Source organism: Diceros bicornis, chromosome 23, assembly GCF_020826845.1.
Source record: "Diceros bicornis minor isolate mBicDic1 chromosome 23, mDicBic1.mat.cur, whole genome shotgun sequence".
Lineage (NCBI taxonomy): Eukaryota > Metazoa > Chordata > Mammalia > Perissodactyla > Rhinocerotidae > Diceros > Diceros bicornis.
Genome location: NC_080762.1, coordinates 32,159,011 through 32,179,312, shown reverse-complemented (window position 1 = coordinate 32,179,312; position 20,302 = coordinate 32,159,011). Strand labels below are relative to the sequence as shown.

At 34.4% G+C, this 20,302-nt stretch overlaps 1 protein-coding gene across 3 annotated transcripts in view; it reads left to right on the top strand.

Annotated features, from left to right (window-relative positions):
• Positions 1–20,302, top strand: part of GRIK2 (glutamate ionotropic receptor kainate type subunit 2) — a 654,115-nt gene that overhangs the window by 604,041 nt on the left and 29,772 nt on the right. For all 3 annotated transcript variants that reach the window (XM_058566570.1, XM_058566566.1, XM_058566567.1), the window contains exon 14: positions 13,587–13,812. In XM_058566570.1, the coding sequence (XP_058422553.1) occupies positions 13,587–13,812 (226 nt within the window). The remainder of the gene's footprint in view (positions 1–13,586; positions 13,813–20,302) is intronic.

Below are 20,302 nucleotides of genomic sequence, written 5' to 3'. Positions count from 1 at the left end.
TAGGTTGGTAATTGACATGAAGCACCAATGAGGTTGGAAAATGTGATCAGTAAAGAAATTGAATAAGCAAACTAGGAAAGAAAGAGGTTATAATCATGGAGTAGGGTATTTTAGTAGTTGATTTTGAAAGTAAAGCAAATTGAGGTGTTGATAAATAAAACATATGACTATGGATTTGGGTGGCTAAGGCGCTAGTAAGAAAGTCATTGGAAGTGATTGTCAAAGAACTGAGAAGTCACTCAGGACTTTCGATGAAGGAAAAGCAGTGGTGTACTAGAGCTGTCTTGTACTGACTTGCAGGAGTTAAATTCTCAGGAATTTTATAGTTTGGTTGATATCATGTCCATAGCTTAAAGATGGCAATAGTGGGAATATTTAAACCATAAAAACCAGGAAACACTACCAATCTGGGCCTTTCCCCCTTTTCCAGAGACCCAGTAGTTAAACACTTACTAGATCATTACTGAGGAGAAACAAACATCTGGGTATACAATATTTTAAGAATCATGGCGATATCCAGAAAATAAATAGAAGGCTGTAGGAAGAGGAACCAGGTAGTAAGATTGTGTGGCATGAGTCTTAAAAGAGCAGGGTTTTGTCGCTTGGTTTGTTTTCAAAAGCCGGTGGGACAGTGATGACCTAGAAGTGGGAAAAGAACAAAAAGAGGCCACTAATCCTACTTCCCATCTGTGAAATACTTGGAATGTCAAGTACATTCTAGTATTTTTCATTAATATATTAAAGCTACATTTTAACATTGGAATAGAGCTTAAAATTATTTGTGTACTGCAATGATGTGGCTTTCTTTATTCTTTGCTTTAAAACTAGGCCAGTGGTATTCTTTTCCTTATTAAATTAAGCCATGAACAGAGTATGAGAGAAAGAAGTAAATGTACCTGGTTATTCTTGTAAATATGTATAGCTATACAGACTGTCTCTGATGAAAGATATCTTAGCATTTATGTAGTCTAACCCATTTATTCTTCAGATGAGCAAATTGAGTTCTAGAGAGATAAAATGACTCATCAAATATCACTTAGCTTAGTAATGCCAGAGCTGAGACTAATATCTCTGTTTTCAAAATTCCAGCACAAAAGATAGAATGAATTTATTCATTTTTTGCTCATTTATTCAATAAATATCTACTGGTACCTACTATATACTAGGCACTGTTCTAGGTATAGGGACTATAAGGATGAATCAAATAAGACAAACATCTGTTGTCATAGAGTTTATCTCATGGTGGATGGAGATAGAAATCAGAGACACTAGTAAAAATAGGAAATATGTAACATTCTACATAGTTATTAAGTGCTGTGGATAAATATAAAGCAGGAAGAATGTCTGTGGTAAGTGAGGAATTGGAATTATAAATAGAGTAAATAGTGGAAGTCCTCTTAAACAGGTGATGTTTGAGCAAAGATCAGAAGGAGATGAAGGAGTGAGTCACACAGATACGCAAAGGAAGTTCCTTCCAGCGAGAGAAAATGGCAAGTGCAAGCCCCTAGGTTAGAGTGTGGCTTTTCTAATTAAAATGTACCTCAGATCAACAATTCACGTAACCATCGATGCAATTACTTTATACATATTAAATTCGTGATTATTGTGATCAAATAGGCTTGTCCAGCCAGTAGGTGGAGATGTGGTTAGAGCTGTTCATCTCTTCTCCCTCAGATCCCTAGGACCCAACTAGGCCATTTATTTACTATTTAGAAACAAACATCCATTTTGTGTATATTTTAATATATATAAAGTTACAGCAAATGGTAGAAAAATATACCATTTTGTGTATATTTTAATGACCATAAGGTTACAGATATATATGTATTTGTAATGATATATAATATCCCATGGATATGATATATATATGCATATAATCCTTAAAATATTTTGATAAGGTTTACATTATCTCCCAATAAAGTTTAGAAACCCTAGAAAAGGTGCTGGAAAAATGAGAACAATAATTCTTTTAAGAGTTTCAAATGTTGCTTTTTTTTTTTGGCCACATCCATTCATAATGCAGAATTTTGATTACAGACAGGAGTGAGAGACTCAGCAAAACTGTCTTTGAATTTGAATCTTAAAGGAGTGGGAATTACTTCAACTGACTTTGTCATGTTTCCCCTCGTCAATTTAGGTTACATCTCATCTGTCATTTGTCATGGCATTTGTCACACCATTTTATAATTCTTAGTTTACGTGTCATGCGAGGTGAGACTTTGAGCTTTGCAAGGATGGGGGCCATGATTTGTTTTTGGTTAGTCTCTGCCTAGGCAGTGCCACGCACAGTACTTTACACCGAGCTGATGTCAACAAATATTAGAATGAAAGAACAGGTGAATGAACAAGTAAGCAAGTGAATCGTTGAATAGAACGAGCTGAAATTTAAAATAAAACTTTTGTGTCCCTGAGGCTACACACCAGGAAAAGTCGTGCGTTGTGGTCCATGTTGGTTAATGACCCACCATCAGCAAGTGCTTAGGGTACTTGTGCTAATTTTGCTCACTAGGGCTATTAAGTCAGGTTTTAGGGGTGGAAAGGTAACATGTTTCCATATTCTTAAAAAATATTACTTATACTAAAGGAAAAGGCATACGTATCAGAATGTAGTGGGCATATGCTACAGTCATAACATAGAGTTACTATGCTTCTCCATTGATTGATTACATTAAACATGCAATAAGAATAAAATCCTTATGGCCTTAGAGAGCTTTATAGCTTGACAGAGTAAATTTATATGAATTTTTCTCATTTATTTCTCATAACATTTCTGTGAAATTGGTAGGGAAACTTTTTATTAGATAGAGCCAAGAAATTGTGGCTTATTCGAGGTTCTCCATTGACCCAGTGAAGTTTTCTAATTTTAGTTAAATTTGGCAAAATGAAAGTAAAATATATTATTGATAACTGTTATTTGTAACAAGAAAACATTTGACCAAGAAAGTTCAAGATACCTCATTTAAAGAATAAAATGCAATGACCAGAGGACTCATTATCAATGATTCCGAATAGTGCAGAATGAACTATCAAATACTGGTTCAACTACCTAAAAAAGAGAACTGCCTTTAACTGCACCAAATCATTTTAAACTTGCTGCTCATCATATTATGCTCAGTCATAATGTTCTCTCTTTTTCCTCTCTTAACTCTCAGTAACACCGAGAAGAGCAATTCTCTCTGTTTCATTGTCTTTCCCTTCAAATATCCTGTTTTAGGAGATTGCAGATGCTTTGAGATAAAACTGCCAGAATTATTCCAGGGAGTGACAGGTTTGCTAACAACCAAATGCTTTCAGATCACTGCACTAGCCTCAGATCCACCTTTGATATGAACCACATATGGCTTCTGTCCTGTTTTCCTGAATTAACTCTAATTTCCCAGTGACCAAGGTCAGATGAGTCCAGATAGGACTCAGCTGTTCTTACCTAGCACATATGTTCCAGTATTGTTGGTAATTTATTTACTGTAATAAAAAATTAAAATGCAAATCTCAGCCAAATTCTCCTTTACCAAGGGAGACCTTGGTATGGGCTTTTTTCAAACCACATATTATGGACTATTACATGTGAGTTTTTCATAACAAAATAAGAAAGGTTATTACAGCATTTATAACAAAATATTTAAGTTAATATCAGAAACAAAATGAGTCATGTGGAATTTATTGAAAAGGAGTAATTTGAATAAGTGCCAAATACCATCTAATTTACTTTGGTAATTATAAAAAATGGTCAGCAATTACTGCCTCTTCTTTTAGAAATTTCACCATTTTCTTCCTTACACCAAAGTTCAACTAATTCTACCAGACATTATGATTTAGAAGATAAACCATTTTTTTCATGAATATTTATTTTTTAAATCAAAAGAAATGGGTTCCTAAAATAAATAAAGTATTTTAGGTTACTTCAGGATGTTTTGGTTGTTGTACCACCTAGTTAACTTATTAAAGCATCTGAGTTGCACTCAACACTTTTAATATTATGTATAACAAACTATATTACAAAATAATACTGAATTTTCTTTGTACTGTTGATGCTTTGTGGTTATGATATTTCAAACAAGATTATTATTGAGGGTTTTCCATCTCATTCATGGAAATAAACTTTCCTCTAGAACATACTGAAAAAGTTAATTTTAGATGTTTGCTTTCAGAGATCACACAAATATGGATAAGGTTATTTTCTTATCATTTTTTAGGCTATCTGACAGGTTTGTAAAAACAGGTCCAATGAGCACAAGGTGGTTCCTAAATTTTAATTTGTATTTGACAGCAAGCAAAATGAACAGAAGTGAAGAATTATTTGTGTACTAAAACAATTTAAGCCAAAGATATTTTTTAAAAAGAAGACGGCTTTGTATTTATAAAATACGTTGCTCCCAATTAGAGGAAAGAAGGTCTATGCGGGCGCTATAAGAGTAACCCTTACTTTACTAGCTTTCAGAACATTTTGGAAGGGATAGAAAGAAAATGTCAAAGCACTATCCTTACACTCACATCTTACCAGTTCTCAAAACCTCTTACTAAAATGTTCAGGAAAAATGTTGCCCCAAACCCATTAGTTATTTGAAATCTGCAAAGGCCGAATAATTTCAGGTTGCAAACTTTATTTAGAGTTCTGTCAGAAACTAAAACTAATATATCCTTAAATTTTAAATCATTAGCTATGTGTTTAAAATATTTTAAGTATTTGCACTGAATGCTCTTTTTAAAGCACAAAATCATTTGGCATCTGTGAATTTCAAAAAGTGTTGTATTTCTTATTCTTTGTAAGTTTATTCTCGACAAGAAACTTTTCTTTTATCCTTTTGTTGATGTTTCATAGCCCATGAAAACTGCCATTATAAAAAGACAGTGCCTTATGACTGGTTTTATTGGTTTTGTGCTGATGCAGCAAAAATCAAATCAGCTTACAAGCCTCAGCATTTTGATAAAATAAACACTGCTGAATATTGACATCCTAAATCCTCCTGATGTAACATAGAAAGGAAAGTGTCTTTAATGTGGGGCACAAAAAAAAAGAAAGAACGAAATTGATTCTAGTATTCAGTGTGACAGGGTAAGTCGCGTGAGAAAATAAGATGGTTTTATTTAGAAAATTTTAAATATATTTTTCCTCTGTAATGCTTTGATTTTCATATGCATTTCAAGCAATATCTCTGAGACATGATTTAATTTATTTGCTTGACCTTATCTATCTAAATTACTATGTGCACCATAACTGTAAGAATAATACTTAGGGATGTTTTATATTTTTGCCAAATAAGTTATCTTATTATATAATTAAAATTCTTCCATAAAATCATGATGTCATAAATGCTATTGTCATTTTTCTCTTTATCTATCTGCCTTCACCGGTAATTTTTTTCTCTTAGCAAGTAGCCTTTGTTTTCTCATCTGTGAAGTAAAGGAGTAAAACAAGATGCTCTTTATGTTTTTTTCTCCCACTAATTCAATACTTCTTTTTCTTGGCTACACTCTATTTAAGTAGCTTCTCTGTTATGCTCTAGTTTGTCATTATCTCAGTTCTCTCCTTACAGAGAATTATGTTATTTCACGCTTAGCTTATTACCTGACTTTCATTTTTTATACATCCTTCTGGAAAGTCTTGTCTAATCAATTTGGCAGCAGCAATGCACAGGGCCAAGCTGTGTCCCGGTTCCTGAGTCTCTCCTGGGTTCTATCTTGGTCCTCACTTCTCTGCATCATTGTGGTCAGAGGACCTTCAAAGACTACATTTTAGCTCAGCAGCATAGTTCCCGTACGCAGTTTTATCACATCCCTTGGCAAAGACCATAAGCTACTGCACTGAATGAAACTAACCATAGTCACAGGAGATTGAGCAAAACATCGTACAGGTGGTTCTTTCAACAGGCCATGTCTTCCCCCTACAATCTTCAGTTCATGTTGTAACTTGATATGTCCTTTCTTCTCAGTTTACATATAATTTTCACACGCAACATACACATATGTGTTTATTAATTTTATTTTTAATTACCTCCTAACTGATCTTAAATGCGTTTTGATTCTTAATCTTTAACTTGTACAGCTTCCATCAATTGATTTTAACCTTAGAGATCCTATAGTCTATTTTGCTTTGAAATGTTCAGCATTTTCTATTTTATTAAAAACAGATCTAGCTAAAGATTCTTATTTCCTCCTTATATGGTAGAACTTAGTGTAAGTATAGTTCTGCATGTGTTTAATACAAATATTTTGAATTCAGAGGTCAAGCCAATTGCAGAGTTTTAAATCCTCTTTTATTCTGCTTGAGACTCACCTTGTTAGAAACTTTGCTTATTGAATGTTCTTTCTTTCTCTGGCATGTTAAACCTCTCTTTTCTCTTGAAGCCTCCCCCACTGTCATTTAAATATGCTCAAATCTCTTAAATCTTTGGAAATCTTACTTAAACCAAAATATTCTTCTGTGTACTGCCCTGGATCTCCTCTTCTTCAGAGTCTTACTTTCTGATTTTTTTTTTTCCTTTTTTGGCATTTACTGGCTCCATTTTACTTTCTCCAAATATTTCTTTAATCTACTTCAATGTGACTTCTAAGTACTTCATTCCACTAAATTAGCTCTTGCTAAAACAACCAAGCAACTCTCTGTTGCCGAATCCAAAGGACATTATTCAGTTCCTATTGTATGCATTTTTTTGGCAAATCACTGCAGGTGACCACTTCCTCACTGAATATTTCCTTGCCTTGATTTGTGCAGCACCGTAATTTCCAGATTTTCTTCCTTAATCTCTGTTCACTCTTTTTTCTCTCATTTGCAGACTCAATCTTCTCTGCCAGCCACTGAAATTCAAAATTGCACAAAGCTTGACCCAAAGACTCCTCTTCCTCTGTAGTCTTTTTCTCATCCATCCACTACTTGTCGTCTATATCCCAGTTGACTCTGAAATCTGTGTTTTTAGCCTTGACCTGTCCACTAAACTCTAGACGTACATATCTAACTTCACATGACAGATCCATTTAGATGTTCCTTGGATACCTCCAACTCCTAGGTATGATCTTTCCCCAAAAAAACTTGATCTTCTTTCAGCTTTTTCTCTCTCTCAGTGCCTTTCAAGTTTAACCCAGAAACCAAGGAGTTACCTAAGAAACCTAAGCCTCTTCTTTACCTTCTATATTCCAATAATGACCAAGTATTTTCCATTACATACACACACGCATACACACACATCTCTTGAATTCTTAGCTTTCTCCCCATCTCCAACACCACTTTCCTAGTACATGTACTGTTTTTTATCTAGACTGCGCTATGTGCTCCTAAATGATCTTCCTGTGTTGACCTTTGCCACTGCTGATCCGTTCTCCACATAGCAACCTAGTGATCTTGTCATAATGCGAATGTGACTGCATTCCCAATCTGCTTCATACCTGCTCTGGCTTCTCATTGCTCCAGTAATGAAGGCAAATATCCATGATGTCCTTGCGTTAACTGTTTCCAATATCTGGAACCAAGTCAATATCTAGAATTGTCCCCAACATATTAGAGGAATTTAATACACATATTTTAAATAGAAGAGTGGCTTGGTCCTGTCAAAGCAGAAATGCACTGGATAAATTTAAATAGGCAAGGAAGACTTTATTCAAGGCTATTGCAGTGAGGGAGAGAGGCCAGAACTTAGTCTGAGTTCAACTCCACTGAAATAGGAGAGTTTTTAAGGGCTGGAGTGAGAGTTTTTAAAGATGAGAGAGGTTTGTGTTTTGCTTTATTTTTTTGATAAGAAAGATTGGCCCTGAGCTAACATCTGTTGCCAATCTTCCTATTTTTGCTTGAGGAAGATGATGCCTGAGCTAACATCTGTTGCCAATCTTCCTATTTTTGCTTGAGGAAGATGGTGCCTGGGCTAACATCTGTGCCAATCTTCCTCTACTTTGTTATGGGGTGCTGCCACAGCATGCCTTGATGAGTGGTGTGTAGGTCTGCACCCGGAATCCGAACCCACGAACCCCAGGCTGCTGGAGCAGAGTGCGTGAACATAACCACTACACCATCGGGCCAGCCCCAAGACAGGAGAGTTTTTAGGAGCTGTGGTGGGGAGCATCATAGCCATCTGTGTTTGCTAATTAGCCTTACCCAAAGGAAAAATAAACTTCTAGTGTCATCATGACAAGAGGTAGTTTTACAAGCTGGAGCAAGGTGCTCACATAAGTTAGGTTCGTACCCTCCCACAGAGACTGGGTGATATCTTCTTTGATGATTACATTTCAAAAAGATGGCTCCTAGGTCCTTGAGAAAGACAGCCTTGGGTTGTAACACTGACAAAAGGCTTTTAAAAATATTTACATTGCAAAGATGCAAAAGAAGAATTTACAATTACATATTTTCTAAGGTAAATGATCTAAGAAAAGAGAAGGAATGGGCTTCAGTGGTTAGACCATCTGAATTCTGGAAGGGCCAGGATAAGAGAGCAGTCAGGGGACCTGAGGTGGGAAGAAGCCTGTCTAAAGTTTAGAAAACTGAGGGAAACAGTAGAACCATCTTGGTCATCCCTTATCGATTTTTCTGTCATCTTCTAGCACCATGTTTCTTGACTCTATGTGCCCCAGCCAACGAGTACTTCCTTCAATTACCCCAACCCATCAAATTCATGTCCAAGGTAGCATCTCTTAACTGCTTTTCTCTCTGTCAGGAAAGTTCTTGACCTCTCATTATGTGATTGACATGGAATCATCCTTCAGTTATCAGTTCTTGTTAGTTCCTCAGGGCATTCTTTCCTTCCTTCTGTCTTTTTAATTTTTTCTTCTCCTTTTCTGGAGATTTCTTTAACTTTGTTTCCTAACATTTCATGTAATGTTTTCATTTTTTCTATCATATTTTTAACGTGTATTTGTTGTCTGAATGTATTTTGTTTCAACAGAGTCCATTTAATTTTTTTTTTTTTTTTTTTTTTTGCATTTGTGCAGTATCTTTTACCTCTCTGAGGACATTTATGCCATTTTGTTTGCTTTCGCCTTTATATTTCATTTTAGAGGATCCCTTCAATTGTCTGGTTATCGTTGGCTGTTTGATGATATATAATAGACTCTAAAAGGCTCACTACAAGCTCTGGGTGCTTACTCAAGGCTGAAAAACTGTCAGCTTCACTATAGAGTGATATAGGGGGTCATTTTGTTGGGAATCCATGATATGTGTCTTTAGAACAGAGTTGATATAGTACAATGATTAAAAATATGAACTCGGTAGCTCCTCTATCCATGTTTGATTCCTGGTTTTGCCACAACATAGTCACGTGAATTTAGGCAAATGATTAACCTCTCTGTGTTTTGGTTTTCTTGTTTGTAAAATGGGGACAAAAATACCTACCACCTAATAGAATCCCTGCAAAAATTAAATGATTTAATATTTGTAAGTAATTTAGAATAATGTCTGGCGCATGCTTTTCTTTATATTAATGTTAACCGCTATTGTTAATAGCATTATTATCTCTCTGGAGCAGTTCAGTTTTGCTAGAAGAAAATCTTCCATTATCCTTAGTGGAGGAATTCTAAGAACCAAGGCAAATACAGGACTGACGGGTCTCAACATTGGTTATAAAGTTCAACTTATTCCTTCTGGTTTCAATATGGCCTCCTCCCCTGGCTCAACTGTATCCAGTGTGCTTTTGTTTCCTCTCCAGAGAATAAAACCTCTAGTCCTCTGCTTGGGTGGGATGGAGCAGTCACAATGCTGCTCAGAGATAGGAAGTAGCTCTAAGGATCTAACTGTTTTTAAGACAGTCTTTCAATAAATTCTGCTTTTGTTAGACCTTTGATCATTCTGGCTTTGAGAGGGATTTGGAACTGCCGATCTCCGAATCGTTTGCAGGGTTGAGGGGTTGTAAAGGTTGGTTAACTCAGTTACAATTCATCTATGCTTTTCAGCTTCAAAAATTTTGTTTCTGTTGCACCTTGTCCCATTCTCTTTTGCCTTGTGGTTTCACACCACAGGAGAAAACACATGTTCAAAGATGATATTCAACCTGCCATCTTTGCTAGAGTTCTTGGTATTTTTTAAGAAAAATAACACACAAGTATTTGATAGCAGTATGTTCTCTTTTTAAAAAATAATTAAATTACAAAAATATCTTACTACTGCATAGTGTGTTTACATGTAGCGTCTCATTTGATCCTCACAAAAACTCTGTGAGTTTGTCAAAGCTATTTGCCTATTATGTAAACTGAAATTCAAAGAGATTAAGTGGCTTAGAACATATATTACATTAATAAGAAATATAGAATTACTTCCAACTTACTTCCAAATTACTTCCAACTCAGTCATACGTTATTTAGAGTTTATCTATGTGTTAAACTATAGGTAATCAATTAATTTTGAGTGGTCTGATTTATAGAGAAAAAAGCATCGTAAGCTTCATATTCAGCCTAAGAGTTTGTTTCAAATACTTTGCTCAAGTACTTTATAAACCATCTTAGCTGCTTCAAATTTAAGGGTTTCAGTAAAATTCATGCAGACCTTTGTTTTTAAACTGGTGATGCACTATACTTTCTTCGCTGCTAAAAATAATAGAAGTAATAAAATTGCCAGGAGATGCTAAAGGTTAGTCCTCCTTTTCAACTTTCTGTAGAAATGGATAAGAGGTGAACAGCATCTCTCTCTCTCTCTCTCTCTCTCTCTCTCTCTCTCACACACACACACACACACACACACACACACACGCAGTCTACAGAGGTAGTGATGGCTTTTAATCATATCTCCCATATCTTTTCTGCACAGACTTATGTTTTACAGTTATGATTGGGAGGTGCAAAGAAGTAACTGCTCTAAATTGGAAATTGTGGTCAAAGAATGATAACAAAACAAGCCACATAAAATGTGTGTGACGAGCAGAGTCAATATTTCTGAATTGAAATATTTCTTATTTGTTTTTTTATTTTTATTATGAGAAACAAAACAATTTGTGTGACTTTTCTATCTAAACTTTTTCTGCAACTATAAGAATAATAAAAATATTTCTATCTTCTGCAGAAAGGAAAGATGAGTGAAGCTGCATAAAAATCACAGATAGTAGATTACTGAACATTAGAAATAAATCAATAAGAGATATTTGAATAACAATGGAAGCCGGGAAATGATTAGTTTCAAAATGAGTATAAATAGTAGTTTCTAGGAAGTGCTCATAGAAATAGAAAATCAGTGTAGGGAAGTGTTCCAAGAATTTTATATGAAAATGTATTTTGTAAAATCCTTATTTTGTTAATTAAAGGTTAGTATTCTAGATTAGATGTTTTAAATGTAAAATAATACTATGTTTCACATTAATTTAAAATTAAGCTATAAATATGTATAGTATAGATTATAAATATTTCTTACTTTGTGGTTTTCAGTTGTATAAAAAAGTTTGATGTATTTGCTACATTAACCACAGCAAAATATTAATAACTGTTAAAAAATGTAATTCTCTTCTTTAAAATTGTTTGTTTTATATAATGTTTAAATTAGAAAGTACTACTCCTAATATTAAAAGAAGAGAAAGACATAATCGTACTATTTAAATGATTAGTGCCATTGCAAAAATTATGTTTCCCCTCTCTTTGGAACAAAAATACTAGTCCTCAAGTTTTACTAAAATTAACTCTTCAATGGATGGAACATGTTATGAATTGGAAATCAAGTAACTAAAGCAATAAAACATTGATTCCTGATGTTCTTATAACTGAAACAAAGCAGAGAATTTAGGCAATTTATGGCCCATACAGGTAAAAGTAACTTTTTGTGCACTTTATCTCTCTGCTTGGCTTTGGCCTCAAAGAGTACACCCATGTTGTGATATTACACTATCACTCTCCATTAAAGATGTTACATTTTAAATTGTCAAATGATGAGTGTGCAGTTTTGATTACGTAAATTTTTAGTGTTATTTATGGAATTGTGTTAATCATCAGTCACATTCACTAAATCAAAAACTATGTCACTAAATCAAAAACTATGTCCTATTTTATTTTTTTTACATAAAATCCATTTAATCTGCAGGTGAGCTCTAATTTTGATTGTATTTTGTATTTAGGCCTCACTCAACTCAAAACATTGGGAGAAAAGTTCTTTACCTTTGAAAGGACGTGAACTTGTTTTAGCTATCCTCGTTATGTCACTGATTTGGATAGCCAAATGAGCCTGTGCAAAATCTCACTATTGGTCTTAATTATTCCAATAAAAATGTCATCATAACCTTAAATATTTCTTTCATTTCTCTTTTCTGTTCCCAACATTTGATTATTTTACTTGAGAACAATTGACATGCCACCATAGCAGCCCAAATTTGTAATCCTGACAATCTTATTCTAGGTGTTTTAGCTGTTCTCTTTGAAACTTCAAGCCATTGGCCTTTTAGCGTGTTTTGGTTTCACTGGAGAGCAAACATTTGCATTTCTACCCTCTCTTAGCCCTAATGCTATACTGGTTTTTTACATATAAAGCACTCATCGTACCTTTAGTTTTTTTCCCCAGTAAAGTTAGGGGTTTTCTTCCCACTTTATCATTGGAATAGTGCTGTAATTTTTCTAAATATTATTGTGCACCAGCCTTTAAATGGAAGTAGTGGTAATATCATGTTTATGACCTGGCACATACAGAACTAAAAGCATGCTTAAGCTGTAAAAAGATTGCCTATCTATTTGTTTGAAAACAGTTTTGGCTTTTTATAAAGTGCAACCAGTATGATGAATATCCTCCTAGTGTTTATAGCTTTGGTATTTTTTTTTCACTTTTTTGCATTTGCATGAGAATTAAACTAGAGTGAGGGTTTCACAGATGAGCTTTCCATAAGCAGATGCTAACCTTTTCACACGTGTGTTTACCAGTGCCTTTTAAACAAAACCCATTTCTTTCCTTTGGTAATGAAATTCTAGTAAAACCCTACTGAGAATTTTCAGTTGAATATAAAACCTATCAATTTTATTTGTCCAAGAATCTTTAGTTGGTTAGTAGACATGAATGATGGGTTTCATGTTGTCTTGAGGCAAGCTAAAAGAAGTTCTGTGGTGTATGGATTGTGTCTCCGTGGAAATATAGTCATCCTTATTCGTAATGTCCTTACTTGTAACAATATTCTTCTCATCTCTTCAACCTATATCTTCGTGTGTCCTCGGGGGTTAATGTGACATCTGTCTTATAGTCAACCAAACTGGGGAAAAAATCAACAAACCTCATGAAATTTTACAAGTGTCAATCTGTGGCCAGTGTCTGTCTCTTCTAAACTGATGTTATAATGTTGAAAGATAAAATTATACACATGAGATACTCATGTGAGATATAAGCACAAAAGACCCTTCTTATTAATCTTGTTTCTTTTCTTTATTTCTATTGCTTTCTGTGACTTACTAGTTGTGCATTTTTGAACATTAAGACATTTTTGATGCATTTGTTAAGTAAATCTGCACTGTATCTGGAAAAATGATGAGAAATTGCTATAAGAAAATTTTTAAAACAGATTTTGGTTTTTTTTCTGTTTAGATATCGCTATTATTAATGATACAACTATAAGGTAGTATGAATAAACTAAATGTAGTCGGTTCCATCTAAATATTGTAGGATCACATGGAAACTAAGGAATATCTTTCTTATGTATTTTATTTTTCCCCAGAAATCAAAAATCTCCACATATGACAAAATGTGGGCCTTTATGAGTAGCCGGAGGCAGTCAGTGCTCGTCAAAAGTAATGAAGAAGGAATCCAGCGAGTCCTCACCTCTGATTATGCTTTCCTAATGGAGTCAACAACCATCGAGTTTGTTACCCAGCGGAATTGTAACCTGACACAGATTGGCGGCCTTATAGACTCCAAAGGTTACGGCGTTGGCACCCCCATGGGTAGGTTTTATGTCAGCCACTTGTTCTCTGCTCGTTAATCTTAGTTGCTGTGTGAATGGGGTAAAACAGTGCCTCCATAAGCCATTACGAATGAATGCATCTTGGTTCTGTTACTGTATAAAATCAGGGAAGCAATTTAGACATCTGCTTCTAAATGGATAAGTGACAAAAGAAAAATTGATTTCTACCAAAATGTTTAGTAGACATTTTTACTCTATCAGTGTTGAAAAATCTCACGATATCCCCCTAAAGAGCCTTTTCAATCCTACATTTAAAAAATGTTTTGTAAGTAAAATAAAGTTTTTGCAACTCTATTTTTTCGGATTTGTGGCTTATGAGTATAGTATTTGACTTAGCAAGTTAACTAAAAGAATGAGGCACAAATGGTTCCCATGAATATGTATTTTGTTTTATTTAAGAGAAGTACATATAGTAGACTATTTACCAATAACATACCTAGAATATTTGACACCTAGGATTAATTTTTTTTTTTTTTGTGAGGAAGATCAGCCCTGAGCTAACATCTGCCAATCCTCCTCTTTTTGCTGAGGAAGACTGGCCCTGGGCTAACATCCATGCCCATCTTCCTCCACTTTATATGGGATGCTGCCACAGCATGGCTTGCCAAGCGGTGCGTCGGTGCGCGCCCCAGATCCGAACCGGCGAACCCCGGGCTGCTGCAGCGGAGCAAGCGCACTTAACCGCTTGCTCCACCGGGCCAGCCCCTAGGATTACATCTCCTTTCTTCCATATGATAAACTATTTTCCATAATAATCATGAAATGAAATAAAGGATGATAATTACCAGAAAGACAAATAATGAGAATTTTGATTTATTGAATTTCATATATATGTATAATAAATATGAATGTGTATATATGAATATATGCATAAATGCATAATTACACCATATTACAGTACATGTGTACAGATGGTGGACGTAATAATGGTTCCCCTATGGCATAATCTCCAAAACTTGTTAATATGTTACCATATATGGTAAAAGGGACTTTGCAAATGTCATTAAGTTAAAGATTTTGAGATGGGGAGATTATCCTGGATTAACCAGATGGTTCCAATGTAATCAAAACAGTCCTAATAAGAAGGAGGCACAAGGGTCAGAGTCACAGATAAGGAGACATAATGACAGAAGAAGTGAGAGAAAGAATGTCTTAGTCCAGTAGCACAGCTATAAGAAAATAAACAAAATACCAGAGATCGGGTGGCTTATAAATGACAGAAATTTTATTCTCGCAATCCTGGAAGCTGAAAGTCAAGATCCAAATGCCAGCCTTTTCAGTGTCTGGTGAGGATCTGCCTCCTCACTGTATCTTCACATGGCAGAAAGGTCAGGGGATCTCTCTGGAGCCTGTTGTATAAGAGCACTAATCTCATTCTTGAGGGCTCCACCCTCATAACTTAATTACCTTCCAAAGGCCCCACCTCCAAATACCATCATATTGGGGGTTAGGTTTCAGTGTATGAATTTGGGGCAGAAACAAACGTTCAGACCATGGTGGGGGAGGGGGAAAGATCTTTCTCTCTATATCTATCTATTTAGATCTATCTAGATACATACAGAGAGATATTAAGAGAGGTTTGAAAATTCTGCCTGCTGCATTGAGGATAGAGGAAGGGACCACAAGCCAAGACATGCAGAGGACCTTTAGAAGTTAGTATGGAAGGGAAGGAAAGAAATTCTTTCCTAGAGGTCCCAGAAAAAATGCAGCTTTGCAGACCCCTCACTTTTAGGGCTTCTGACTTCCAGAACTATGAGATAATAAATTTGAGTTGTTTTAAGTCACTAAGTTGTGGTAATTTGTTACAGAAGAAACAGAAAACTAATACTGTACAAAAGAAAAAAATAACAGATTAACATGTTTTAATTATATCAATGTGTTTTTTGAAAGAAAGGGAAAAATACTTATAGCTACTCACTGGCCTATCACAGTAATAAAAAAATAACACTATAATTTTTTTGAGCCTTAACTTCTGCAAATTTATCAATGATTGGGTCAAAACCGATTTTTGTGTATTCGTGTTTAATAAATAGTATAGTCATTTGTCAATTTATCTTCACTCATAATTTTATTAATTTTAATTTTGAAAACTTTCTTTCAAATGAACTAATGTATATACAATAGTTGAAAGTTTGGCACAGATTCATAAACATCTCATTTCATAAGACAGTCCAGACACTGAAATATGATGCATGTCTTTGTTTCTTTGGGATCATTTCCACCAGCTTTCAAATGTCTAAGAAGTCCAAAAATTTTCTGCCATAATAACTTCCAAAAAAATTCAACATTGAGTTCTATTATATTTGGTAAAGTCCTCTGCAGTTCATTATAGTTTAAAATAGTTTGAACTGACTTTGAGAGAATTTTGAGACACTAGGTCCTATAATGCTACATATCCCTGCATTTGCACAGTATACTTAATGATTCCACGGTTATTATACAAATGAAAAAAAAGCAGAACCTTGAGTTATTACTCCCAAAGTATGCAAGTGTAGCTGAGCCCACATGTATTGGGGGTGAACTGTAGAATAAGAATTCTCTAGATTAATTTCCAAGTAGAGTACAAGAATAAGAAATAAATATATGTGAATTCAAAGCTCAATAAGAGTTGGATTGTTAAAACTCAACAGTGATTGTTCAGATCTTAGATGAATAAAAGATATTTTCAGGGAAGAATATTGTATTTTTGACACGTTTCGACTTGCCAGTGCATGGTGATAGTTGATACTATTATTGTTTTTAAATTCTCCACACAAAATGAACCCCCATTATTGCCTCCCCCATGTAAAGACCTCCCAAAGCCTTGCTGTTGTTATGCCAATGCATATATTAATTCAAAAGTTTTATAATTAATTTTGATATATTTTAAATGCATAAAAATAATTTTCTTTTTTTTTTTAACTTTTATTTATTTATTTTTTCCCCCAAAGCCCCCGTAGGTAGTTGTATGTCATAGCTGCACATCCTTCTAGTTGCTGTATGTGGGACGCGGCCTCAGCATGGTCGGAGAAGCAGTGCGTAGGTGTGCTCCCGGGATCCGAACCCGGGCCGCCAGCAGCAGAGCGTGCGCACTTAACCGCTAAGCCACTGGGCCAGCCCTGAGTTTTCTTAATTATAGCTTAAGGAGTATATCTTTTCAAAATGTTAAATTATATTTATATTCACAATATGGTGGGTTTATTGCCATAGTCTTGTGTTGATGGGGTGCTCAAACCAGGGCAGTCTCCATAGTTACATCAGCTATGGTTCTGTCCCTCAGTAAGAATTACATAATGAACACAACAACTTCTTGAGTTCATGTACCATTTGTTTGGAATTTGTGATGAGCAAATTTGCTAACTTTTCACGTGTACTTGTGCTCATTTTATGAAGTTACATAAGCAAATTGATATTTTAGAAAGAGGCTTATAATGTGCTATTAGAAAGTATCATCAGAAGTATTCTGCATTCTGATATTCTAGATTTAGCCTTGTCACTTATTGTGATCTTGGATGAGTCACTTGAAATTTATGACATCTAGATTTCTATTTTTTTTAAATTAGTAAATGAGAGGGTTATACTAGAAAAATCGAAGGTCTATTTAAATGCTAAACTTATAATAATTTTTCAGATGAAATGCTTCACAGAGTCCTCGAGTTTGGTCTAAATTGGGCTAGAAACTTTATGGAGAAATGTGATTAGCTGATGTCTTAGAACAAATTTAAAAAATTAGGCACACCTTAATCACTTCTGAGGGGTGGAAGCAGCAATTTGTTCGGCTCTCGTGGCCTTATAGTTTCATTTGGAAAGAGCTAGAGCAAATAAATGCATTTTTCAGTGTTGTTTCTGAAAGGAATGAGATTCCTGTGTATTTTTACCATCCTCTTCTGGTTTACGTTATCTGGAGGAGGGCAGAGATTGTTGTCTCTTTGTTGTTGTTGAAAGTCCACACAACAAAAGCGCATGCACTCTGTGGACCCTCAATTATTATTTGTTGAATGAATGCATTCTACATCTGGATGGTGCAGCAATATTTACAAACAGAGAAAACAAATAACTTTTAGAGCTAATGCTAAGCATGGCATCTTACATTATGAAATGTGATGACCTCATTAAACTTGAATAATCCAGGATAGCAAGAATTTGAGTAAGATTTGCAGAGGACGTGTGAGAACTTTGGAGTATAGCACAGATATTTTTCATTAATGACAATTACATAATAGCACTCATAATTTCAAAATTTCTAAAATAGATAATTTTGACTGATACTTAATATAAAATATTAAACTTGAGTTTTTTGTTTGTTTGCTTATTTTATAAATACAATGTACCATTGTACGAGGAATGAATCTTTCATACTGTCTTGCTTTGAGGAAATGCTTGCTAAAAGTAGATCAAAATAGTTTATTATACAAATTTCAAAAATCCACTGGGGTATTTCAGATCTGAAAACTATTTTTTAAAAAAAAGAAAGGTAATATAGTTGAATCAGTTTTAAGGAAGTTCTCTGTTAGAGTTTATTGAAACCACACCAAGAGCAATTTTTGATCCCTCCCTACCCCTGACACTGTTTGCTGAAAGGTATTGACTTATTAAGGAAAATATAAAACAATTCAAAATATTAATAAACTGTATTTTTAAAGTAACTTTTTAAATTGAGGAAAATACTGGGTACAGCACTTGGAATTTCTATTTCCTCTAATTTAAAGCTTATCTTATAGATAAGCTGAGAGAATAAAACAAATTAAACTATAAGCCTTAGGATGTAAATTTTTTTCCTTTTATCTGTTCAACTCTTGGCTGATTAGATCAACTTTTGCCCTTCTGAAGAAAGCTGAGTTATTACAGAATATATTCATTGATATTGGCAAGGTCACTTGCATGAGAAACTTGTAGAAATCAAGTTGGATTATATTCCTAAGTGGAATCATTTCTTTGCAGTGTGTAGATTAGTGTGGTGTAATAGTGTAATATATTTGTGTTTTCATTAAAATGAATTTTTTAAAATTAAGCCATTGCACATGATAAATTTCAAATTTTTGTAAGGCCTTTCTTGGAATTTTAATGTAAAATTATCAGTACTTATTAAAAAAAATTCAAAAGATCTGAATAATTCTTTGACATAGCAAAGTTATAGACCAGGAAGAATATTTTAGCACATTCTTCTTTATTTTCATTGCCAAATAATATTGAATTTAAATTTATTAAAATGTCTCATTATTACTAAAAATATTATTTAATGCATTTAACATGTATTTTGTTTTTAGCCTAATTTTGAATGAGATAAATTTGACCACAGTAATTTAGGTTTAAAGCAATGAAAATTCCAATCACTCACCTGCAGGTATTGTAATAGACCTTTGGTTTCTCTTGTTTAGATAACTTGTTTTCTTCTCTTTCACTTGGTAATATTAAATTCTTAACTTTAGTGATTTATATTTTATTCATTCATAATATAACATAAAATTAAAATGATTTTGAGACTCAGTATGTTATGAGGAGTCTTAATTCTCTTATAAAACTTCATTAAAGAAGAATATTCTAGAAAGAGGCATTTCCCACTTCACTCCCTCAGATACTTTACTTCTGAGGAAAAGATTTCAGGCAATAATTTATGATTTGCCATTTCATACCTCTGCAAGAAATATGGCTTCATGAATTATTTATATTTATTTAGTCATTAATATAAGCACAATGCCAAGCAGCTCTAGTACTTAAATGAGATTCTGACTTCCCATAAACTTTCCACCAACATCATAATCTGCATTTCTCAACTAGCTATTTAGCATTTGCCTTTTAATATTCAAGTACATTGAAGAGTATTTGTAATACATTATGTTTACTTAGTTTTAAAATTTCGTTTAGGGACCAGCCTGGTGGTGCAGTGGTTAAGTTCAGCGCACTCCACTTCAATGGCCCAGGGTTTGCAGGTTCAGATCCTAGGCGCAGACCTGCGCAACTCATCAAGCCATGCTGTGGTGGCAACCCACATACAAAATAGAGGAAGATGGGCACAGATGTTAGCTCAGGGCTACTCTTCTTCAAGCAAAAAGAGGAAGATTGGCAACAGGTGTTAGCTCTGGGCCAATCTTCCTCACCAAAAAAAAAAAAAAATTTTTTTTTTCGTTTAATCATAAACCAAAAAAAAAAAAAAGAATGCATTTAAGTGTGAAAAAATGTTTTTTGAAGTCTTTGTCTTTTCCTGGCAAGAGTTAATGAGATAAGTACATTCAAAGCAGAGCAATATGGGCTTAGGTTCTGGAAATTTAGAGCAGTTCCAGAAACTCCTCAGGATTTTGAGTTTATATCTGCAGAAGCCATAACCCATAATGAATATTTGATCTTCACTAATATTGTCAATGTGATCAAAGAGGGGAACTCCCTTTTCCTTGCTTTTATTGTTGCTGTGATTTCCAAATATCATAGAGGCATATGTGGTTAAATGCAGGAGGTTAAAACAGAAAATGTCTCTTTTGGAGTGGGAAATCAGA